Genomic DNA, 26,389 nt, shown 5'->3' with positions numbered 1-26,389 from the left:
CAACAGTTGTCACTAGACTGGAAATCTAAGGAAATCTAAGGTTTTAGTCACTAATGCAAGACATACACATAAACAGTACTGATATAAAATGTTTAAATAGTACAGTAGTCCTATATTATAAATATATGTATATTAATATATTATATAGTGGAAATGTAAGAAAAAAATTGGGTTAGTAGATGCTTGTTATACATCCATTTGGGTTATTGGTCCAAAAGGTTTGGTAGCATATGTGATATCAGCTCTGAAAAAGTACTACTGAAAATCTGTTACTGAAAATGTCTTTTAAGCAACATTTATTCTCACTTGGTCCTTATTGTATAATATAAGATTCTTAGATAGCAGGATTATGTTGGAATAGCCATCCTAAGTAAAGTGCTCCTTCATTCCTGTTGAGTGTTGCGACTTTGCGGACAGTAAAAAGTTGTGTGTGGGTGGTTGTGTGTGCGTGCGTGCCTGCGTGTGCATCTGATTGAGCTCAAGTCTCTAATACCAGAAAACATCAACACACTGTACCCAAACAAACTAATCTACTCATATATCATGCAAAAAAATAAGCATTTATATTGCATGCCTCATCTGATATTCCTCTAATGGAGACTTTAACCGCTATGACTTCCAGCAGCTAAAGTGCCCTGCCTGTTACTGGCACAGAGGGTAGGAGACATTGAGTTAATCCTTCACGCAGCACCCTCAGAAGCACAAGTTGTACAGACATGGATACGTCACTCGCCGCCCCTGCTCACACATATACATGTACAAACATACACACATAGCCTGATGGAAATGAAACGCTGCCAGACGGGCTCACGAAGCACACTTATACTTCATGCTCGATTGTTTCCCTATGCAAGGTCAGCCGTGCCAGATATCAAAGGCAGAGGTGCCATAAATCTCTTATGCCTCGGCGTCCGCATGGCAGGAGGCAGACGCGTTTAGTCTGCGGCGTGTGACACGTTCAGGAGATAAGTCATCTGGTGAAGAGTGAGAGAAAAACAGTACAAGCTTTCTCTCGTTTGCATTTTTTGCTTACGCGCCGATCACACATTTTCACTTAAGGGGACTTTTCTTAAACCGCTGTTGGCACAAAACACACAACACTTGGTGCCATATGACCCATAAACAGTTTCACAGCGTTGTTACTGACTCTGCCACTCTCTTGATGACTTTGGCTCGGATTTGACACTTTTAAACATGTCTCTTTCACTTAGTACATCGTTTACCACAAACTGCAGTATTATTTTATTGCCTATGCTATTTAAAGAAACATTTGGCTTTAAAAATAAAAACACTCCCTGTTTCATTGTTTGTCCTCCATTCATCAAACATATGGCTTTAACAAGCCATCGTAACAGCCCCACTTTTTCGAACAGGTATAACTTTTCAGCCCCCCTCCCTAAGTCCAGACAATATGGTCACCTATGGACCAGGCAGCTCTGTGCTCATTAATGCAAAGTCGACATCTTCTTTCATTGGGTCGCCTCACTTCCTGCAATTACACGAGCGGAAGCCAAAGGTGAAAGGTCAGCTAATACAGCTTAGCTTAAACCTTCCTTTATATATATATATATATATATATATATATATATATATATATATATATATATATATATATATATATATATATATATATATATGTTTATATTAAATATAAACACACACGCGCTCACACACACACACACACACACAAAACCCCAACACGGCTGCAGCTGCTGACCTTGGAGCAAGAATACAATCTTTCCAGAGGCTGTTTGGATTTGAAGGGTGCCTCAAAACAGCCAGTAAAAAGTGACTGAAAGAGAGAGAGAGAGAGAGAGAGAGAGAGAGAGAGAGAGAGAGAGAGAGAGAGAGAGAGAAAGAGAGAGAGAGAGATTGACCTAGAACAACACCACTGATGGGAAAGTTAAAAAGCCATTGGGAAACATGAGTGTTTTTTTAATCCATCGGTGCTTGGAATCGAACAAGGGTAACTCTATGAAGAGTATAAAACCCTGCACTAAAATTAGAGCTTCATCAGAAAACATTGTCCCTGAGGATACTGAGCTCTTTATGTCTTCTACGGGTGCAGCTGGAGCTAAGATGGTATTGCGAAGCGGGCCTCTACCTCCTTGTTATTCCTGCTTTACACTCTGACCTCTGCGGCTCTCTGGCAGGATGCGCTGGGCTCGCCTTCTACCTCGACAAAGGAATTTCAAACGGCTCCCCCTGCTCCGGCGACATCAGAAGCTTGTTAAACTCTCCCAGCAGCCCTTGGGGTATGCAGATTTCAAAAGTCGAAGGACGGGGCAATGGCAGATCCTTTTACTTTCGAGCGCAAACAAAAGGAACACTGTTAAGGGCCCACAATACCTACATTAATCTCTAAACTGTTGTGTTGAAATGAGTGTGAATAATAACAGATTGCTTACAGGACTGAAAGATAAGGAACTTGAAAATAATAACATCAAAATCAGAGTTAATCCTCAGTTAGGATGCAAACTGGCCCAAAGCAACAATAACAAACCACGAAGTAATGCTCTTTATACTGTTAGAAATGATCCTATAAAACAGTAGTCTTTACTTGCATGACTGCTTGTGGTTGGTGTGTTCACATTGGCTCTACCCCGAAACCTGCTGTAAGAAGATCTCATACGGTCTAGAGAAGCTCTGTGATACAGTGAGGAACAGAGCACAGTATTGTGTCACTCTCCTTTGCCGTGTTTTCGCTACAATGAAATATAAGCGGCAAAACAGCGCTTTAATAAGCCGGCCGACTTGGCTTAAATCAAACAAGACTCGGAGCCAGACCACACAGATCTGCTGGAGACGCATTTCTCACACAAGAGCTGCGAGAAGGCTGCCCAAGACACACACTCAGCCCGGTAATGCCACTCTCTCGTTAGTGAGCGATATAATGATGTCAGCTGCTCTGGTTGCTGACGCACACCATATCAACAACAGTCTGCACTGAAACACTGGCCTGGCTTGAACTGCTGGTCAGTTTCAAAACTAAGTAGGAGCAGCAGCTTTAATGAACTGTGCTCATGAATCTATATATCCCATGTGCCGATATCAATCTTTTAGATCAAATTTCTAGCACTATATTAATAAATATATTATATAAAAATAATAAATAAGAGCTAAATTAATAAATTATTAGTAAATATCAAGTCAAGTAACAGTTCTGTCTGTCATTCTAGATTATGTTTTATGTTATGGCTATACGTAAAACAATCTGAAGTTTGACTAGTGCCATGAACAGATGCGAGACATCGGTAGTGAATGTCGGTAGTTTTTGAGAGAATAAGCACACGTCTTTATACAAACATCTTTAAGTGTTTAAACATCATCAGTTTGCCAGTCAAACCAGAGTATATATATATATATATATATAATATAATTTTTTTTTTTTTTTTTTTTTTGAAACCATGAAAATCTGTAAAGGCCTTCTCATTCGCAATATGTCTGATCTGCCTCTGGCCTGACAAGATAAATATTTTACATAAACACATATTTGGATTAAACCACAATAGAGGATCTGCTACAGAAGCTGCACTGGTTTATGAGTGTATCTATTTTTTCCCCATACACTTATTGGCTCTGTTACAGTTTTTTTTTCTCACATTCTTAGTTCAGTTTGCCAATTGACAAGCCCTGTTCTATTCTGTCTAGACAGCCTCCTCCCAACAGAAACACGGTGGTAGAGCCCATATTGTGTCTTCAATAACAGCCATTCATGCTGTACAGGGCTATATGTTGTATAACAGTTTATCCACATATGCATAATCGTTAGGGATCGCTCAGTTAATTATATTTAAATCGTGTCAACAACTGAGGCTTTATCAATTCAGTAGAATTAGCTGTGATATCAGTGAGCTCTAATAACATCTGGCACATTAAATTCATTCATAAACTGTCTACTGTGGGTCTTCATTTATTTATTTAATGTACTGTACTTGTCTGTATATTAAAGTTTCTTACATATAAATTTATATCAACATTCAGAACAAACACCTAGCTCACCTATAGCAACAATTAAAGCTTTAATTAACCATGATTTCAGTTTAATATGTTTGTTACAGCATCAAACACACATATACACACTTTTACTTGCCTATGTTTGTTGTTTGTTTTGTGATTTCTTCTCTCCTAGGATCGAGCTGCTTTGTTTTTTTTTTTGGTTTTTTTTGTTTTTTTTTGTTCCTTCAATATTTACAGCCAGAATAATGCTTTTCTATTATTAGCTCCAATCACAAAACCTGCAAATATCAGTATGTGTTTTGTGCAATGTATATTTATATTGTATTATGGCAGTAAATTTATATTTGTCTATATGAGATGTAAAAGATGAACTGGTGGATGGGAGCGTGCACCCATGCAGTTAAAGCTGTTGATACATTTTCTCTCAAACCAGTATTTAGATGTTGCGTAGCTGTTTCACAAATCGGATGTGATCGTCACATGAGCTTAAATCTGCACTCGTTTCTACTCTACTTTAAAGAACGGGGGCCATTTGAAGATTCTTATATTTGAAGAAATGTGAAGTTATAGCATTGCAGTATAAAAAAGCACAGCATGTTGCCATGGAGAAACATTACAATCATTACTAGCACTAAATGCATTACAAGCATTAGCGTTTGAATATTTCAATTTTTACCTCAGAGAACAAATATGTAACAAATCCACTTACCCTTGGAATGTTAGGTCTACACGTTTTGAATGAATTTACGGCCATGTTGAGGTACAGTTTGCGAAGAACGGCATAAAAAAACCACATAGAATTTCATTTGTATTGTCTGGGAATCTGGGATTTGCCATGCAAAATTATAAAGAAAAAAAAAACGCCATGAAGGACAGAGTTAACAGCTAAAAAGGCATGTAAACCTCATGGCTGAAAAAAGATTAATTAAAAATACAACAAATCCAACTATGCCACCAAATGTCTGCCAGCCTTTACACAACAAGAGAAAAATAATCCCAATGACCATTCAGCACCAGTACATCAAATAAGAGCTGCTTCATATCATTCCAATTGCTTTGACTTAATCTCGTTCAGTGACCTTTGTCCATGACGCAATCTCAGAATATAATATAGAACTAAAGTAATGTTACATAGCACATGAAACCTCTCAGCGACGCTGTCTCATATAAATATCCGCTCATAACAAAATGCTTACATGCAGCTGGTTCTGGTTATTGTACTTGGAAGGAGTGGTTGAGGGGGTCTGAACCGTGTTCGCTTGTTTGTTCTGAACCGAGATGGACAGTATGGAGCTCGCTCAAAAAATGAACAGCAGACGGCCCAGAGGGACTGAGAACAGCTGGCTGAACTGCTCTCCCATTCCCACAACCAGCAAAAGAACAGAAAGAAAGTGAGGCAGAGAGGAGAGGCACGACAGGAAGGAAGCAAGGTGAGGCAGCCAAAAAGGGGGTGTAGGGGGTGTTACAGTAGTTTCTTTAAACAGAAACAAGGCTACCGATAGAGAGTGGTACATTTTTTCAATATACCTGGACATAAAGTCTTATGGCTGAAACTAAATACAACCAAATGTGGATTCCATCAACAAACATGCATGTTCATCTTTCCTCTAAAAGCTTCAAATTAAAATAAAGAGAAACAAATATGTGCCCAAATCTCATAACATGGGATTAGGCTACACAATGTGTGTTTTAACACTTTAAAATATCAAACAAACATACCAGCTATAACACTGCAGTCCAATTTGGCCATATGATATCATGAAATACATGTCACATCATTAATATGTTTGGTCAGAAAGACAGATTGGATGCTTTCAGACACTTTTGGCCTTTTCAATAGAGTCAATAAAGAGTTCCCAGGTTCTCTGGTGGTGTGATTATTTACATACCAGAAAGCAACAGAAATTGTAGTTTCTCCTTTAAATAGTCTAACAAGATAACTATTATGTAAAATGATCAAAGCATCCCAAAGTGGTTGAAGAGACATAAGAATCTCTGCTCTGCATTCAGGGTTTCTGAAATCCCAGACTACAACGTGCATCTGCAACAAAGTCTTAATTGTCACTAACTTGCAGTAAACAGCGTAGTGATGTAAAGCTGTATAATTTGATTTATCTGCCGAGGCGGAGAGCAGGACGAGCGTACCTTAGTCCACACAATGGCACATCTGACGGCAAAGCCAAGCACCTGATTGAATTATGGGAGTCTCAGCCGGGGCAACAAGCTGCAGGACATCTGCAAGAGCAGGCACAATAACGCTTTATTCCAGGTGAACTCATGTTACTTTACAAAACCATAAAATACATATAATATAAATCTGTGGGGGGAAACACACACCGATAGTGTGTTTTAAACCTGAAACGTAATCACTGAAGTGAATAAAATACAGGCAGATCGACAGATATATTGACAGATAGATAGATAGATGGATGGATGGATGGATGGATGGATGGATGGATGGATAGATAGATAGATAGATAGATAGATAGATAGATAGATAGATAGATAGATAGATAGATAGATAGATAGATAAATTTATTTAAAATATACGCTACCACAATTTCGAACACTGTTTGTTTTGTTAATAGTAATAATGACATTTTAGTACACACACACATATACTGTATATATATATATATATATATATATATATATATATATATATATATATACACAAAATAATACACAATATTATTATATTAAGTGTACTAAAATATCAATATAAAAATATGACTACTATCTGATATCCTTATGAATGTATTATGAATATACATAATACATATGTACATTCATATAGATAGATAGATAGATAGATAGATAGATAGATAGATAGATAGATAGATAGATAGATAGATAGATTTACAATACTTTTATACACTTTTCTAAGAATTAAAGTAAAACAACGTTGTAAAATTAGTTCAGTTACCCATACGAAGGCTCTCTGGGTGAAATCCTGAGGTAAATTAAAACACACGGTAACTACTAAGCGGTGTTCCCGAGTCCTCCGTAAACTTTCGGCGATATATACTAATTGTACACATTTGTTCTGTTTAACGCGGAAGTTTGACTGAAAAAAAAAAAGATTGAATAAAAAAGTTTTCATTTTCTCTCATAGCGTAGCGAAGCGTTGGAAGTCGCGAGCCGCGCGCGCGCCTGTCACATTTAAACGTGTGTGAGAGGGAGATAAAAAAAGCGCGCTCACCTCAGCACGCGCCTTCCTCAGCGGCTCTTCCTCAGAACGCAGCATTAGATACACAGCAGGACGGTTTGCAGTCACCGCGGACGGAGAAGAGTCAGGAGCGAAACCGTGGCGGACGCGAGTGGAGTTGCTCAGGAGTCTCCTGTAGAAGTCGAGCAGGCTTCGCTTTTGCTTTGCTTTTCCCTCTCGGTCTGCGGGGCTTAGCGGAAAGGGCTCCTTCCACCGACGCTCGCGAGAAATACACCTTAGCGCTCCATCCCGAATACAGCACGCTGACTAGCGGAACACTCCCACCAGTCATGTACACACTCCCAGTTCCCATTAAAACCCTACTCTAACACTCACAACTGACCAATATCCAAATACTGACACTATCATAACGACGAATTCGTTCATCATATAAAAATAAAGCTTATAACAATGCTAAAGCCCTTTATTACATTATAACATTCTTTTCAGTCAAACCATAAAGGCTGTGTGATACAATATGACAAAATATAGTATCACGATACTTATTGGCGATACACTTTACAAATCACGATATATATACAGTACAAAATGTGTGGGCACACCTTCTCCCTCAGTGTTTATATATATATATATATATATATATATATATATATATATATATATATATATATATATATATATATATATATATATATATACACACTGAGGAGTGGGGCAAAAAAGTATTTAGTCATCCACCAATTGTGCAAGTTCTCCCACTTAAAAAGATGAGAGAGGCCTGTAATTTTCATCATAGGTACACCAACTATGAGAGACAAAATGAGAAAAAAAATCCAGAAAATCACATTGTCTGATTTTAAAGTATTTATTTGCATATTATGGTGGAAAATAAGTATTTGGTAAATAACAAAAGTTTATCTCAATACTTTGTTATATACCCTTTGTTGGCAATGACAGAGATCAAACGTTTTATGTAAGTCTCCACAAGGTTTTTACACACTGTTGCTGGTAGTTTGGCCCATTCCTCCATGCAGCTCTTCTCTAGAGCAGTGATGTTTTGGGGCTGTCACTGTGCAACATGGATTTTTAACTCCCTCCAAAGATTTTCTATGGGGTTGAGATCTGGAGACTGGCTAGGCCACTTTAGGACCTTGAAATGCTTCTTATTAAGCCACTCCTTCGTTGCCCGGGCGGTGTGTTTGGGATCATTGTCATGCTGAAAGACCCAGCCATGTTTCATCTTCAATGTCCTTGCTGATAGAAGGAGGTTTTCACTCAAAATACATGGCCCCACTTATTCTTTCCTTTACACGGATCGGTCATCCTGGTCCCTTTGCAGAAAAACAGCCCCAAATAATGTTTCCACCCCCATGCTTCACAGTAGGTATGGTGTTCTTTGGATGCAACTCAGCATTCTTTCTCCTCCAAACATGACAAGTTGAGTTTTTACCAAAAAGTTATATTTTGGTTTCATCTGACCATATGACATTCTCCCAATCCTCTTCTGGATCATCCAAATGCTCTCTAGCAAACTTCAGACGGGCCCGGACATGTACTGGCTTAAGCAGGGGGACACGTTGGCACTGCAGGATTTGAGTCCCTGGTGGCGTAGTATGTTATTTTGGTCCCAGCTCTCTGCAGGTCATTCACTAGGTCCCCCATTACAGGCCTCTCTCATCTTTTTTTTTATTTTTTTATTTATTTATTTTTTTAAGTGGGAGAACTTGCACAATTGGTGGCTGACTAAATACTTTTTGGCCCCAGTGTGTGTGTGTGTGTATATATATATATATATATGATTGATTGATTGATTGATTGAGAGAGAGAGAGAGAGAGAGAGAGAGAGAGAGAGAGAGAGAGAGACAGACAGATAGATAGATAGATAGATAGATAGATAGATAGATAGATAGATAGATAGATAGATAGATAGATAGATAGATAGAATTCCACATTTAGTCCCAATTTGCTCTTATAATTCCCTTCACCCTTCTTGGAAGATGTTTTACTAGATTTTGGAGTATGAATATTTATGTTCATCAGCCACGAGGTTATTACGAAAGGCATGTACTGATGTAGGTGAGGAGGCCTGTGTTGCAATGCATCCCAAAAGGTGTTCAGTAGGGCTGAGATCAGAGCTCTATAGCAGCCCTTTAAGATCTTTCTATCCAAAGCATGTAAACCAGATCTTCATGGAGCTGCCTTCGTGCACAGGGGCATTGCCATGCTGGAACATGTTTGGGTTTCCACTTGGGTATGCAATTGTTTAATAGCTACCATAAGTGATGCAAGGAAGTACAAGAGGTAAACCAGTAACAGAATCATGAGCACCTATGGTTTAATGATGTGTATAGGGAGCAAAGAATAGTCCATCTGGTCCTGGGCCTGCAGCCATTGTGTAGGTCTCAATGCTAAAAAAAAAAAAATCACTTTCTTTGTGGTCAACATAAAAACAGACACATTTTAATTAGCTTTTGCAGAGTTGACCTGAAGCTGGAGACAGAGTTTGTTAAGAACAATGTTTATTTTCCCCTTTTTAATAGCTGAAAAGTGACAAACCTTTTCATAACAAATAAAGAAAAAACAATTCATATCATTTCCCCAGAGTGCACATTAAAGCTGAAATGTTTCATGTGAAGAATTATTGTGCTCATTGTAGCTGAAGCAATACACTGAAGTGGTGAACACTCGATTTTTGATTTTAAAATACAGCTCCAAAATGCATCCTACATAAAACATGGCAGTTAACCGTTAAAACCAATTTTCCTCTCGACAGTCAGCGGAAACATGTGATATATATGGGAAGCCATCAGGAACCCTGTAAATGCATCAATAAATATATCGGGGAAAATGTTTCAGAGCCTGAAGTAGCAGAAAGGAGTAGGAGCGCTGAGTGCTGATTGAGCACGAAGCCCTGAATCAACACCTTCAAAAGGAAACTGGATAAAAACATCTTTAATTAATGAAGCTTATGTGGAAAGTTCTAGAACACATGAACAAAAATTTTTTGCAATTTAGTTTCAGTGAAGTTCCGATTTTTCGGAGCTCTCACCCGCCCGAAAAAAGAAAAATCTGACCCCACATTTTCATGTTGACTACATACAATTACCTTTTTCCTTTGTTTTATTATAGCAGATGCACTGACAATAGAAAAAGATGAAGAAACACTTTAAAAACATTTAAGAAAAAAAGAAAAATAATCAACAATGCGTCCACTGAAAAGGACAGATAACATATAAAGCAAACTATATATTACTGTCTTCGAAAGCATCATAATTCTCATCAATACTTTATTTCATAGTGCGCCGCAAAGAGAAAGAAACACAAAAAAAGACTAACGAACATTGGATCGGAGAACTAACCACTTTTCCCAGTAACGTCTTTATCAATACCTTAAAAAAAATCTCTCTCATAATAAACACTAAAAGCTGATTGAGCTTTTTAAAAAATACAAACATTTCATCCCATCGGTCTGCTTAGTCGTGGAGATCAGATTTTGACAGTGTGTGCGTGCTTCTTGCACAGCGGCTTGTCTTTTTTGGCGAAGAAAGCCTGACCTTCTAGACTGGTGCTGCACACCTGGAGGACAAAAGAACACCGTTATACACTTTAATCTATGTTAAGATAAGGAATGAAACACTTCAGGCGCCTCGTAATTGTTAGTTTACTGTGAGTTACTCGTTATTATACAAACATATGCATTCATATCGAAGCTGGGATCTGAATTATAGTGGATCTACTGTCTGAGTTGCTGTTTAAGAAAATGACCACCTTCTGACCAATCAGATTTAAGAACTCAATAGCAGCTAATAATTCTCATGAGAATGTGTGTGCTTTACGCCATCTCTCTTCCGGATGTGAACTTACAGAACACACGAAGCAGGTATCGTGCCAGGTAAAGCCCAGCGCCTCCAGAAATTTGTCCCCTGCCTCGATGGGGAAGTCGCAGCCATGGCAACTGGTACCGAAAAGATTGTAGTAGTCTAATAAAAGACAGACAAACAGGACACTGATTAGTCTGTGTAATTTAAAGTACCCTCACGATCCAATGTCTACCATAAATGGCAATAGTAATCAGAGCGCCATTAAAGGGCTGTAAACCTTCTATGAGTTTTAATGGCTCTCCGATAACTTGTAAAGGTCACTGACTGTATAACGAGTGTTTAACGAGCACAGATTACTCAATTACTGGGCTGTAACTAACACCAGTCATGTGGGCTGGGCCTGTCCGGGTGTGCCTGTGTGGATGGAAAGGGGTTGGCCTGGGTGCAACTGTATGCATTTGTGTGTGTGTGTGTGTGTGTGTGTGTGTGTGTGTGTGGTCTAGAGATTTGCCTTTTACCTCTTTCACAGTAGGGCTGTCCATCCTCAAGGTGGAAAGTGTTGTTGCGAATGGGCTGCTGGCAGGAGCTACACAGGAAGCAATACACATGCCAGGTTTGCTTCAGGGCATTGATGACTTCCTGTAAAGGAAATAAAAATAAAAGAAAATAAAAAAAAGAGGCTTTTCTAAATGAATGTCAAACCACAATGGCAGGATTAAATTTATATTAGAGCTGTTACTAAAGCCCCTGGCAAATATTCTCATTTTATTGCTTATCTGTCACAAACAAAAAAAACAATAAACACAGCAAATAACATGAAAATTACACCTAAAATTAAATTGTTAAATGTCTCAATAATGAATCCCTGAATAATAGATTGTATTGTAAGTATTGTGCCTTATATATTTTATTATCCTTTAATCATCCTTTAATCATATCCAGTCCAAAAACATCATGTCCAAGTTCTTTTCGATTAAAGAAAATTGCCCATGTGACCAAAGATAAACAAAATCATATCATCCATTCAAAAGGAGCCTAAAACACTCTGAAACACTGAACACGATCTCAAAATGATGCCCGAATGTCCTACACAAACTCTCTCCTGGCCACTCATTAGGGGACGCAAACCCTCTTTCTTGCTCTATGGCGCTGACCTCCCCAGCACCGCTGCTGCATGTATAAAGCCTCTGTGCCAGGACCGGCGCTAATTGTCACACTTTGGAGACGAGACTGCCAGCATCCCCTTCTCTGGCCTTGTAGCCCCTATGATCATTATTAAAGTGCTTTTTCCCACAGGGCTGTGAGGCTGTGAACGCGAAACCAGCAGACAATTATGAAAGGATACCGAGCCCAAGTTCAAACACTTCGTTAGATTACTTCCTTATGAGACCCTGAAACGGCAGCATCTGCTTTTCCAGTACAGTGGTGATATTGTTTTTTGATTTTAGCTGTAGGTTAGTCCCTCACCCCGAGGATCTTCTGCTGGCAGCGGCAGCAGCAGGGGGCGAAGAACCGCTCGTAGCAGTGCTCGCAGTAAACAGCGCCGCGTTCCTCCACAAAGCCCACATCAGCCAGAGAGCTGTGGCAGTGAGCGCAGTTAAACTCCTCTGGATGCCACGACTTCCCCATAGCCACCAGGAATGGACCCCTAACATATAGATAGACAGAGAGAGAGAAAATTGAATTTGTGCAAATAATGTGCAGGAACAATTAAGAATGAGCCTGTCCTTAAACTCAGTCATGAACAATGTAATCAGTGATGAGTGTGAGGCTGACAGTGCCAATATAAAATACACTATATGGACAAAAATATCGGGACACCTGACCTTTTCTGCCATATGAAAATCTTTTTCAAACTTTTACCGCAAAACTGGAGGCACACAACTGTACAGGACGTCTTTGGATGCTGAATAACAAAATTTTGCGTTCGCTTAAACTTGGAAACCCAAACCTGTTCCAGCATGGCAATGCCCCTGTGCACAAAGCCAGCTCCATGAAGATATGCTTTGCATGGTTTGAGTGGCCTGCTATAGATCTCAACCCTACTGAACTTTGGGATGAATTGGAACGCTGACTGATGACTGATTGGAGGAAATTATAAAAGCAATTGGGACTAAATGTGGAATACGATGCTCAAAAAGCACATAATATACTTATGACCAGGTGTCCGCAAACTTTTGCCAATATAGCGTATATACATTACTTATAAATGATTGTATATCACAGCATCATTAAATGCACAACTCTGATTGGTCAGAATTTGTTGTATGAACACCAGTAGTCATATAAAGGATAAATGTTGGTAATTTAAAACTAATAATGAATCATATTTTTAATAAAACATATGGGGAAGTTTCATTTTAGACTGCATTTATTTAACACTCATGGGAAGTGTCTTCAGTATGAGCACTTTGCAACAGTCCGTAACAGTAGGTTTTACAGACTACATCTACATTACATTTAAATACAAATTATAATTTAATAAATAACAAAAGTTGCAAATGTCAGCAGATCGCTGTGAAATAAGAGAAACGAAGCACATTAGGACGTGCGGTTACAGGAGAATAATTACTTTGTTATGCTAACAGTAATTACACCTTGTGTTGTGGCCCCATCACACGTACCATCGTGGATAATTTTCATATAACTGCACACGCAGTGTTTTATTGGTTCCATAAGGTGCAATAATTGTAGTAACAGATAGTTTATGATTAACATAAAATGATAATGTAATTAAATTATTCCAATTATCAAATAGTTTCTGGAGTTTATTTCATTTGTCCATCCATAATAGTTAAAAGGATGGCTGTTAAGATGACTGCTCTATTTCCACTTCATCGGAACAAATAGAAATTTGGAAAGCTTCATAGTTTTTCTATGCAATGTGTATGTGAAGGTACATGTCTTATTGATGTCTTTTCATTTAGAATTTGAGTTGGTATTACTGACACGGGCCCACCATGAGTAGCCTAGTATTGATTAGTCGTGACTGTGGTTAAGTTGATCCACTGGTTTTGATGGATGCTGCTGACAGGATTGATTATAGCATTGAATAGAATGAAATATAATAGGTTAAACAGAATAAGTCATATATATATATATATATATATATATATATATATATATATATATATATATATATATATATATATAAAAATATACACACACAAAACATACTTATTCATAATTTTATTAATCAATTTAATTTTCTTTTATTATTTATTTAATATAATTATTTTAATAATTAAATTTTGCGTACTTTATTTTTATTATCAGCTGTTTATATTATTAAATATTAGCAATAATCCCCTGGATTCATACTTTGTACACTGATGAAGAATTAAAAAGTTAAATAAAAGGTGTAGATATATTACATTTATATCACATTTTTCTTAATAGGTTTATATATATATATATATATATATATATATATATATATATATATATATATATATATATATATATATATATATATATATATATATATATATATATATATATATATACACACACACACACATACATACATGTACATGGAATAGACCATATCTATTGCAAGGTACAGATAGATGTACACCTCCCACTGTAAAAACAGACATTTTTGAAGCTCTGAACCAGAAGATGTGGCATCGATATTTGTTGAAGCAATGCAAGGAGCAAATTTCAACTCTGTCAGCAGGGAAGCAAGTTACAAATCGGATGATTAGCTGAGAGGGAAAACAAAGGGCTCGGGGCATATCGAATACCGAAAATGGAGACCTCAAGCTTGGATGTCATGGCCACGTTTTTTTTGTCAGGAGTCTGGGAGTCTATCCCTGGGTTGCAGCGATGTAACGTATACCAGCTCCAGAGCTCTGCAGCGCTCTGCACTGAGCAGAGGTGGGAAGTAATGAGGTACAAATACTTTGTTACTGTACTTTAGATTTTTCCTTCACTATTTATTTTGACAACTTTCACTCATTAAATTTTTCCACAAATGTCTGTACTTTCTACTTCTTGCATTTTCAAAACAGGCTTGTACATTAGTTTGAATCTATTTGGTGACATGCTCAGTATTTTGTACTTCTCATTGCGTGCCGTTTTCAGCCCATCAACCTATTTGTCATTGCACGGCTTTTTCAATCTACCACTGGTGTATCATCTCCTGTCTCTCACGCACCACAGACATAGGCTAGTTTACGAAGCTAACAATGAGCAAGGCAGACGGCAACAAGAGCGTTAACGTGGATGAGACGGAAACATTCCTGATCACCTGATCATCATTTATCTGCTCGTGTTATGGTTGTTAACAAAATTTGATATTGTTTTATATTCATATATTAATATGATGTGAGGTCCAGTTACAAGCGTGACACTAAAACAGGTAGTAGTAATAGCTAATTTTTCATTAAGTGGGTGCGTGTACTTTTGCCATCTCTGTTTCTGAGCTACCGAATGATAACAAGCCAACTCTCATTCTGCTGTGATAAAGGCGATGTGGCCCTGTCCTGGCTGTCACACCAAATTAACCCGCAATTACTTTTTGCACAAATTAAAGCTTACACCACATGTTCCAGTCACACTGAGCCTGGCTCTGCCTTGTCGCAGCTTTACATCATCCTACATCCATTTAACGCTTTGCGTCAATAGGATCGAAGTCTCCACTGTGGACAATTCATTAGCGGCATGAACATTCTGTCAATGACAATCTGACAGAAATGTATTAGGGATGTTATGATACATTGTGGCAAATGGTGCAAAATTTATGTATCTGGGAATTTGTAATACACAAGTTGGGAAATTGGCATTCTACAATTATCCAGGTCCAGTTACCAGTGTGACACTAAAACAGGTAGTAATAAAAGCACATTTTTACTTAAGTGCATGTCTGAGCCTAGGTGATACAGCTTTACTGTTTGAACATCAGAGGTTCAAATCTGTGTATTGAATTGGAATTGAAATGATCATATTATTTCATGGAAAACCTGCGAGATCTGCGGTGGCCTGTTAGCTTCCGAATTCTATAACCAGCTTGTAAGCGCCATGCTCTTCAGTAGTTTATTATGAAGTCCAACTTTTTAAAGGTTGTGATGAACCTGAAATAGATTCTGTTTATAATATTAAACAATTGTTTGTAGCAACGTCCTGTTTCTTCAGACATTTGGCATCCGAATTACATATACAAATAATTTCTATTGATTTATATATGAATGTTGAACACACCAAGGTAACCAAACCACCCTGTTTCTCTGGTAGAATGGGTACTATGCTGAATATTTTCTCTTAAAATGATGTAGTTATTCTCTTTGTAAATATTGCGCAGAAAACATTCACCCCACTGCATATTGTCTTGCTTTTAAACAGGGTTTCTGCAGGTTTCACCAAGTCAAATGTAAGACTTTTTAATCTTTTTTTTTTTGAAGACCATTAAGAATGAAATTTAAGATCTATATCAAGTCATCAAAAACACACACAAACACGTTGTTAGCAACTGGCCTTAACCAGGCCCTAAATTCATTTTTTAATGCCAAGTATCGCTAAACTTGCCCTTCCCCATAGCAGAAAAATAAAATCCGCTTTACGTTTGTGGTACAATCAAAGAGATCGGCACCAATAACAGAAAGCTGATTGGCTGTTGCATGTTGGTCTCATTTGTAGTCGTAATACATCCAATTATATTTGGACTTGCGAAAGGAAAGAACTACACCATCATGGAAACGAACAAACAAAAACCTTTTAAAGTGCTGTGGAAGCATTTAAATGAGCTTTACTGGTAGCGTTACATGGACATTGAAGAATTTAGTTTTAATTATTTCATTTATTAAAGAATTTAGAGAATTTAGATTTTTTATTTTTAGACTCTCGTACACTTTTAAAGACCCCGCGGAAACCCTGTAGAAATCAGAGCAGATGCATACAAAAGTGTAAAAACAACACACTTGTTGCCAAAAAGGCAATGCTGACCTGATAACCATGTTGCAGTGACCACACATGGGAGTGCGAGTTCCAGCAGGGATGTGTTCTGCTCTTTGCACCAGTGAATCCTGGTCTTTGGGGTGAGGCTGGGGTGCGGGGCGGTCAAGACCCTTCGGAGCGCCGCCAGTCACTCGCCCTGTATGCACCGCTGGCACACCCGCTTTAGGAAGTCCTAATTAAAGACAAGAGAAAGAGACAAGATTGTAATCTGGGTGACCATTATGTGAACCTGACCCACAACAGTGTCTAAATTACTGCAGACAACGCGGTGTGGCAGTGCCATGACGAGGTAATAAGATCGCGTAATATTGTGCATGGCTGTGCAGCGTGACCATCGGTGATAGTGAGCTTCTCGTTAAGATAAATCTTCAATCCCTCCTTCTTTAGCGGGTTCATCGCAGGGCCTCGGACGACAGGGGCCATCTGTGTCCGGGACATCCACACCACTCAGGTCCAAAACAAAGGATCAGTTTACCCAAGTGCAAGGAAAAAAAAAAAAAAAAAAAAACATTCCCAGAGTCAGAAGAGACACCTGGCAAAATAATCCCCCCCAGTTCAGAGAGCTCAGAGAAGAGAAGCACAATCCCCTCCTTCTCTCAGTCCATGGCAGGGGGAGGTCAGAGGTCACCACGCCACAGAGGGAGGCACAGAGGCAGTCTTTCAGTCCAGCGCAGGAATCAAAGCCCTGGGATTTCCTCCTGGCCGAGAGAATGAACCGTCAACAAAGTGCTATGTACTCGCACGGTTGTGAGAGGAGCCCAAAGACGAGGTCTCAGTTAAACAGAAATAAGAGCGAGTCTTTGCAAGTCTGTGTGTAGGATCTGTGGATCTGAAAACAGCAGTCAAACAGCCCGCCATTCATCCTGGTGCTAAAGTAACACATTTTACACTGGCACCATCGAGGCGAGAGACGAACCACCGCTTCGGGGTGCATCTTACCTGCAACAGACAGACATCTTAAAGATATATCCACTGCTCTAAGAACTTAGCTCCTGCTAAGTTCACCACGACTCACACTGTCGTCCAATTTCCAGGATAACACGTGCGTTCCAAGACATTTCGAAGAATTGTGTAAATTGTGTAGACTCTCTCACAGCTTTGATGCTATCCCAACAACATACATCGATTACGTCCTAATTTTTGCTATGTGACAAACTCCACTTGTGTGACCCAGGAAACTTCAGCCAAACACCTATTGCAAACTATCATCATCATGCAAGCTAGTGAAAGTGAAGCTGTCAGTATGAGGGATGTTAATTATATTTGCAGTCATAAACAGTCTTTTTTTGCTGATTGAACAACAGATCTGAGAGAAAAATGTGAAAAATGCTGACAGTCCCTGTTATTATCGTTGTAGTATCAAAACATGCTAACTAGCATCTGTTAATAATTAGCCTTTTATTACAAATATTTCCAGCACCAGAGTTCTTATCCCTGAACAATGAGTGTCTCGCATAGATTATAATGTTAAACTAGAAGGATGACTGTCGCTTAATAGAATCGTGAAGATCCACAAATCCAGATTACTCTGGTGGAAGTCACATCCTGAGACGACTTCTCTGCCTAGACCTCAGTAGACCTGAGATGCAGCAATGCTAATTCGGCTATTACAATCTTTCTAGAGTTGAAGATCCTTCATTTTATACTGTATGTCTAAACCAGCATTACCAGTATCAGTCCTCCTTGTATAATGCCAGTGGAAGTCTGTTAGCACAACAGAGCTGCTTTAAAGCTGTTGTTGCACATGCTCACAGGTCTCTCGGTAAAACAAGTACCAGATGCTTTTGTCAGACTATGGGACTTCCTGTTCCCCCAATTTGAACGTTACTAATCTACCAGCTGCTGGACAGTTCATCCTGATTGCCTACAGTCTGGAATCACTCAGTCTGATGACCTTTGATTGGCGAGATCTTCACCATCAACCCCCTCCTGCCCCACCTTTATACTGACTCTCTTTGACATTCTTTCCGTCTCTCTCTATCTCTCTCTCTTTCTCTCTTGCTGATGACCTTATGCACCATATAATTATACCCGAGCTATTCCATGTCTGCGCTAGCAGCGATGAGGGCAGTGCAACTCATCAGCATTTCACTGCTTGGATGCTTTAGACACTAGAATGACTAGATGAATGGGAATCTTAAGGCACTTGGCCATCCAGCACAGAAGCGCACTTGGTGAGGAAAGCATGGCTCCAGTGAGACCCTGGGTGTTTGCTCTAGAGCCAGACGGTCGGCGAATGTGTATATTCTACCATAAGAGACCCGTGCTTTGCAGCAATCACTCCTAGACCCCCTGTCAGCTTGCTCTTGATAAACCCCCTAGAGAGCCTCGCTTAGTAAACCCAGTCCACCTTCTCTAAATATCAACACTGCCGAGCTATAGGCACTCCGTGGTACACAGTGAACACGATAATATGATCATCCAGTCCCCTGGGTAAATATTTAGCCTATGGCACCAAGCCTCGAGCACACTGGGCTAAAATATGAACCCTGAAACGTCTCAGTTTAGTGGGCACTAGTTCACATAGCGAAAAAGTTGTAATTTCAATTTCACACCCGATTTGACAGTGTAACTGTTACAGCATATCACTTGAGCTCATTTAGTGAAATATCACTCAGTTTTTATTGGCACTGTGAACTTGAAGCTCTAAAATCCAATGGCACAGCAAGTGCTCTGTGGTGATAAACACTGGTGACACAGGCTGTAAATTAAAAAGCACAAGGTTGCCACCTACAGGGCAAGAAGGAAATTGTGCTGCGTTTCTTATTGAAAAAACGTGAAAATTTTGAACGTTTCGGAAAAGAGATTGCGGAGCTCATCCGATAACTTTAGTACTGACAGCATGTCTAAATACAGAAATGCATGTCTGCCATGTAACTGCATTAAATACTTTAGGAATTTATACTATTTTTTTCAATTACAATTGTCTGTAATTATCCAATACTTATCTAGTAATCAATGACTCGTTCATTTAACCACAGACAGTATTGATATGGAATCCACTGTATTGTATTTGTGTATCTGTGTTGCCGTGTTGCACTGCAGGCATTTTGCATTGTACAGTCACTTTGGCTGTAACACCAAAAGTTTGAGTTAAAACACCAAAAGTAATTTCATATATTTGAATAAATAAAAAATTCAGACTTATTCGGAACTCAGACCCAGACATTAAGCCTGATTCTGACTCTTCAGTCTTCAGACCAACCATGTCCCCCATATTATACAACAGTTTAAATCCCAGAAAGGTGAAGGCTTACTGAGAAATATGTGAATCCATCCAACTGTACATTAAGGAGGAAGCGTATGCATCACTCATATTCAGAAAGCAAGGCTTATTCTGCACTGTTAGACTTTCAGTTGTGTTTCCATAGGATTTGAACTCACAATCTCCGGATAATATGGCAAAGATTTTGACTTTGGTACAGAGTATTACTCTGACCTTGACTCTGATTTCAAGTCTGATTCAGACCCTGCCACTGACCTCTGACTCTGAACATGATTCAACCCCTGATTCTGACTTTTACCCTCATTTTTATTTATTTTTTTAATCTTTGATTAGTCCCAAGTATAATTCACAAGTATTATTCACAAGTATAATCTAGATTTCATTGTTCCAGCACTTAAAATGGTCCGGATTGCTCTAGAAAAAAGGTTTCTAACTCTTACTCACCTGCAGTGTTCCCAGATTGCCAGCTCTTGGCAGGTGCAGTGATAGGAGCAGGGACTCCATTCCCAGGGCAGGACACTTTGCTCATAGTTTTAACCATGGACATGGAATGAGTGTTCGCATGAACGTCCTCTACAGCCTCACTATGAAAGAGAAAGAGACAGAGAACTAGACTTTTACATTTATGGTATCTGTCAGATGCCCTTATCCAGGGTTATTATTACCTGGAGTTTCATTATTGATTTGACTCATTCACAAACATCTCGCAGTATTGATCGTAGTAGAATGATTAGTTTTGAAGGACTCAGATTTAATATTGGCTTTCGAGCAGATTTATCTGTGATTGCAGGCTGCAGAATCGAACCATCAGCTGCTAAATGAGATCCTCGGATGGGTTTGTTATGGTAACCATAAGCAGGAACACACACAAAGGTTTAACCATAAGCCTGGGCAGCTGTCCTTTCCATGACCGCAGTCTCACACACACTGCCACACACTTACACGCACTCTACATACTGTGTTCTTTTAGACACTGCTCATGTTACAACATTTTATTAGGCATATGAATATAATAGATATCATTTACATTATGACGGTGGTCTATAGTTATGTCATTATTATAGTATTATAGTAATGCTTTATATTATTTTTAGGTCTCACCTAAAACTATTTCTATTGGGTGTGCCTAGGAAAGCTAGATTCATACTGATCATATCATATCAGACTCGAATCATTTCATTCATAATACATCAGTTATTATATATGTACATATATGTGTATATATATATATATATATATATATATATATATATATATATATATATATATATATATATATGTATATATATATATATATATATATATATATATATATATATATATATATATATATATATATATATATATATATAAAAACACACACACACACACACACACACACACACATATATATATATATATATACACATATAGTGCAACCTCGATACTTGCGAGTAACACAGTAATTGTGAATTACTTGTCATAAATGTTTTATTCACTACTTTAAATAAATAATACAATAATAAAATAGTTTTTTAAACATTTTTATATAATTTATTAGTACAAACTCGCGAGTTACACTTAGTCCGCTTCCAAATGAAAAGTCGCGAACTATCGAGGTCGCTAATATCGAGGTTCCACTGTGTGTGTGTGTATATATATATATATATATATATATGTAAAATGTTAAATGTTAAATGATTTACTCCAATGTTAGAATCACAAATAGCCAATAAAAGTAAAATGATAATACATTTCTCATCAAACATAATGAAATGGCGTCGTGAGGACACACGAGGTGAACGGCATTTGGGGGTTTTGTAATTAAAGAGTAACGGATGAAGATTGTCTGAGCCAATACAGGAAAAGATTAAACACTTACTTATAGAACACTATAAAGCAATTACCTATGACAGGAAACTATATCAACCCTGGTCTTTATGAACCGAATTAGAAGCTGGTCTCCACATAAGCAATTAATACCAATCTAGCCAATCTAGCCAATTACAGGGGATGTGTTTTGGATTAGGCCCATTCAGGAATCTAAGCATGACCAGATTGATCAAATAAATCTGGCCAATAGACCCAGCAGTCCCAGATGGTTTGTTAATGAAGAAACCAAGTGCCAACAAAAATGGCTGGCACTGACTTCACTCCAGCAGTTTACTGCCCCAGTTTCCCACCTAACAACCAACCCCCATCCATGTCCCACCCTCTACCTTGCAAAAACAGAACTAACGCTACAATACTTACAACCTGTTCTCATACATAATAGAATAATAAAAACCTTTTAAGTAACAGTCCATATGTACTGCTCTTTTCATAATGCTGTTTAAAGACGACAATCCAATGCACATTATGGGAAATCTACAGCACCGCTTAAACAGATGGGAGTAGGGGAAAAAATGTTCCAGCATGCCCAATGCCAGCAGGGGAAACTGTATCTGAGAAAGCACCATGAAAGCCATGTTTAAGGTAGGGCACTGGAAGGGCCTGGGCATGTAGTGGCCATATGTACAGGCAGCTGGTTACATGAGGTGCCGCCATAACCAGTACTTTTTATGTGTGAACTTGATATAAGGAATTTAGATGCGGCCCTGAGTGGGCAATAAAATGGCTTCAATCACATTTTCCAAGGTTCCCCGGGACGCCACTGTGTGGCCAAATGCGTGATGCTGAAACAGTGAATAAACGTGGACCTTACAAATCCTGTTTATTCAAGGACCCCTTTAGTCATGAACCCCTTCCCAAGTATTACAAGTGTTTTCCATGAATAAAACGCACACTTTCCGATTACAGAACGTGGAAGAATTTCTCAAGAACAAATATGACTTCATTTCAGAATGAAACGAAGGTTGCAGCACGTCTGGCGCTGACTGACGTCTTTTATGAGGTCAAGACTGTCTGTCTTTCCCTGTGCTACAGGCTGTCGATAATGTTTCATATTTCTAAGATTTTAATTAAGAGTGCAACCCTCTGGAGTGTTTATAGATCAAAGGGCTTAAGAGTGGATTTTCACACACTATACCAGGGGCACAAAAGGACCCTTTAACTCTAAAATAAATTTCATGGACACATTGTTTACGTGCAGTATAATAATATTTACTTTAATCTGCTACACTTTCCATTGATAGAACACAATGCACTTCTTTATTATTTACCGGTGTCTAGAAAAGCATTTTGTGGCAGAGCTAGAGTTCTGACTAAAACAAGAATGTCCATGCATCGATTAAACCAGGGTAAGAAAAACGTCTTTACCATACTGCCATCTGGAGGACATTGCCAGCACTGCATGTCCACCCTCCAATACCCTGTGGCTAGTCAGAACAAAAGTGCATTAAAGCGAATGGAGTATTAATATATAATGCACCCTCTGGTTCTGTTCCACCTCTGCCCGATCCAATACGTTATGTATTGCTTTGCTTGTCTCCATTCTTTTACTCCTGCACCACATGTTCCATTTTGTTCTTTATGTTCCTTATTGCCAGGGGGGACAAAACAAGGAGAGAATAAAGGCAGGAGGGACGGGTGTAAAGAGGCAGCGCTAGGAGCTGCTCAGCCCAAAGGAGAAAGCTCATCTATTATTTATCCATGACAATAAATAAATATTGGATATGTACAGCGGTTTTTCCATCAGAGACCAGACAGGAGCTGGCGGTTCTTCGTGCGATGAGTGAGTGAGAGAGAAGGAGTGAGAGAAAGAGAAAGAGAGAAAAACACCTCGGCATGCAAGAGACAATTTCCTGGATGAACAGAATTGCTACACGCCTCCCATATGGTAGTCACGCTGTAAGAACAAAATATATGATGTGCATTACAGTTAGCATGGAATGATAAATGACATTATCCTGTAGGTTTCTGGGCAACCAAAACATGAGGCTGGGCAGCATTGTTCCTTTCTTTATGACTTGTCCAGCCATGTAATGCATGACTTTTGCACGACCTTACCCTAAGAGTTCCGACTTTTATGATGTCATGATTTAATCGGAAGAGTTGAAGATGCTGAGAGCAGACAGATAGAAAAAGACAGATCAACAGAAAGAAAGAAAGAAAGAAAGAAAGAAAGAAAGAAAGAAAGAAAGAAAGAACAAGTGACTCAGAAAGAGAGAGTAAAGAAGAAACTTTATTGAAACACAGAAGACACTGCAACTATTTGAAATCAGATACAGAAGTCAGTAAAGCAGAGCAGAGTTTTTATAGAGTATAAATTTGAAGAAAAACAGAAAACAGTGAAAACAGGGGAAAAAGAAGCGAACACAACCGGCTAGACTAAAATAATAACAATTTGAGATGTAAATCATGCAAAAAAAAAATGCCATCATGTATATCAATATCTGCAAATTCTCTTTGTTTTCTGTTGCTTTCTTTTTAATAACCTGGCAACCTGCATCTTGATTTTCACTGACTTTCACATAAACCACAAAAAAATTGAAATAACTTTCAACTGCCTTTTTGAACAATCAGTCATGTGTTAAATGAAAGGTGTAGTGCGGCCAAGTGAGGGTGATACACAGCAGAGGGGAAACAGGATGAAGCGTCACGTGACTACTGGACATTGAGCACCCGAGCTGAGACTCCGTGATGCCAGTCCCGGAGCTTGTTGTACATGGGCCGTACGACCTCAGGGTCGACTTTGTTCACCCTGATGTCCCACGATAGAAAGGCAACAGCAGAGGACACGAAACAGGAGAAGACGTTACTTTTTTCAGCAATGCTGTACAAACCAAATCATACTGTGTTAAGCATGCGACAACACGGGGCAAGCTTTTGTGAAACTTAACACACTCCTATATATGGAATGGCTCGCTTATCCATGCCTCCCGAGTACCAATAAATCTTCATAACGGCAATTAAATTCAGAAACGAGCAGCATAGACGCTAGCCAGTGTTGTTTACAAGACTCTAGCCTTCAGACCCACTGACTCATGATGGTTTCCATTTCCATGCATTTTTCTTCTTGTGTACAGCTCCCTGATTACCCACAACCCTAATTATTTACCCATGGGGACTGCATTCCAGTGCGGTTTGCATTCCACAACGATCGTTCGAGAAATTAAGACGATAAGTGAAGATGTAAATTCCAGACTTGTCAACAGTGGACTCGCTTATCCGGGCAGACGATATGACTCTATATTCACACTAACAAGCACCATTTAAATGGATTTATTTATTTATTTATTTTTATTTGACCCAAATCAGGTATGACACAAATCCAAATAACTTCCTCTAATAATTCTTCCTAATAATATTGTGGTCTGCGTGGACCATTTCTTCAGTTCCCTACTCACAACCTGCAGTTAGACCCAGTGTATTGTTCAACACAACAATACCTGTGGTATAGACCAATCGGTGTATAGAGGAAGACAAACTAGAAGACTGACAATCAATTTAGGTGCAATCTGTGGGGAAACCAGTGGGGAACCATGAAAATAATAATGCGTCAACACGTGCATAAGAACACGGGACCCTTTATCGATCGAATCACAAGAACAAACCGAGCGTGCTTACTTCTTTCCAGGACTGTTGCTCTCGTGGGCAGGTTCTGCAAAAAGGAAACAGAACACAGAATTCAGTGAGCAACACGACAGGGGAAATACAGAATGGAATACAAAGAAATGTGAAGAACTGTGGTGAAAAGACAATAAAAAATACATAAAAAACGCATGTTTAACTTCTACTGCTTGACACAAATCACAGGAAATGAAGCAGCTGCTTGAGCATCTGAAAGTATCAGCAGGGGGAAGCTTTACGGCTCTTTTAGGGACAATAACCCTGGCTTATGAGCCGAGGTTGGTACTGACCGTTCTCTGTGCCTGTGATCTGTGCCAGGATGCGAAAGGAGCGGGACTGAGAGGTTCCAGTGCGTGGGTGCCAGTCCTCAGTGTCCTCGATCAGCCGCTTTTTACTGGCGTCACTCAGGTGAGAGCCGTGATTGACTACCAGCTCTGTCTCAGCGATGGGCTTCCTGGGAACTCTGACAAAAACCCAGAGAAGTGTGTCGCTCATTAATAAATCAAAATATCATATTTCACAAACTCCTCTAATGTACGAGAAAGAAAACGCTTTTTATCCTTGTATAAAAAAACAAACAACAAAACACACACACACACACACACACACACACACAAAGGTCAACACTAAATCACGACATGTTGTTCCTGTTACCTGGGCGGAGTCTTTCTGTGGGACGGAGTTTACAAAGACGTGACAGAAAGCAGAAAAGGAGGAAATGAGAAAAAGGTCAGAATTTTGAGTGTCGATCAATAAGTGTTTCTTTTT

General features: G+C 38.9%; 2 protein-coding genes across 8 annotated transcripts in view; both read right to left on the bottom strand.

Annotated features, from left to right (window-relative positions):
* bmpr1bb (bone morphogenetic protein receptor, type IBb) overlaps positions 1-7,395 on the bottom strand; it is a 76,666-nt gene extending 69,271 nt beyond the window's left edge. For 2 of the 4 annotated variants that reach the window (XM_046861618.1, XM_046861621.1), the window contains exons 1-2: positions 7,163-7,395; positions 6,106-6,195 (exon numbers count right to left, since the gene is read on the bottom strand). The gene's annotated coding sequence lies outside the window, so the exon portion shown is untranslated. Of the gene's footprint in view, positions 1-6,105; positions 6,196-6,886; positions 6,994-7,162 lie in introns of those variants that run through there. The other 2 variants (XM_046861620.1, XM_046861619.1) reach the window with 2 other exon arrangements.
* Positions 7,396-10,065: 2,670 nt separating this feature from the next.
* pdlim5b (PDZ and LIM domain 5b) overlaps positions 10,066-26,389 on the bottom strand; it is a 54,624-nt gene continuing 38,300 nt past the window's right edge. For 3 of the 4 annotated variants that reach the window (XM_046860685.1, XM_046860686.1, XM_046860688.1), the window contains 9 exons: positions 26,276-26,290; positions 25,912-26,084; positions 25,619-25,652; positions 20,576-20,715; positions 16,894-17,077; positions 12,418-12,598; positions 11,469-11,589; positions 10,994-11,109; positions 10,066-10,705 (listed from right to left, as the gene is read on the bottom strand). In XM_046860685.1, coding sequence (XP_046716641.1) covers positions 10,616-10,705; positions 10,994-11,109; positions 11,469-11,589; positions 12,418-12,598; positions 16,894-17,077; positions 20,576-20,715; positions 25,619-25,652; positions 25,912-26,084; positions 26,276-26,290 — 1,054 coding nt within the window. In that variant the 3' untranslated portion in view covers positions 10,066-10,615. The remainder of the gene's footprint in view (positions 10,706-10,993; positions 11,110-11,468; positions 11,590-12,417; positions 12,599-16,893; positions 17,078-20,575; positions 20,716-25,618; positions 25,653-25,911; positions 26,085-26,275; positions 26,291-26,389) is intronic. The other variant, XM_046860687.1, reaches the window with a different exon arrangement.

This window comes from Silurus meridionalis, chromosome 11, assembly GCF_014805685.1.
Source record: "Silurus meridionalis isolate SWU-2019-XX chromosome 11, ASM1480568v1, whole genome shotgun sequence".
NCBI lineage: Eukaryota > Metazoa > Chordata > Actinopteri > Siluriformes > Siluridae > Silurus > Silurus meridionalis.
The sequence above is the reverse complement of the archived record's forward strand: the minus strand, read 5'-3'. Positions and strand labels throughout refer to the sequence as shown.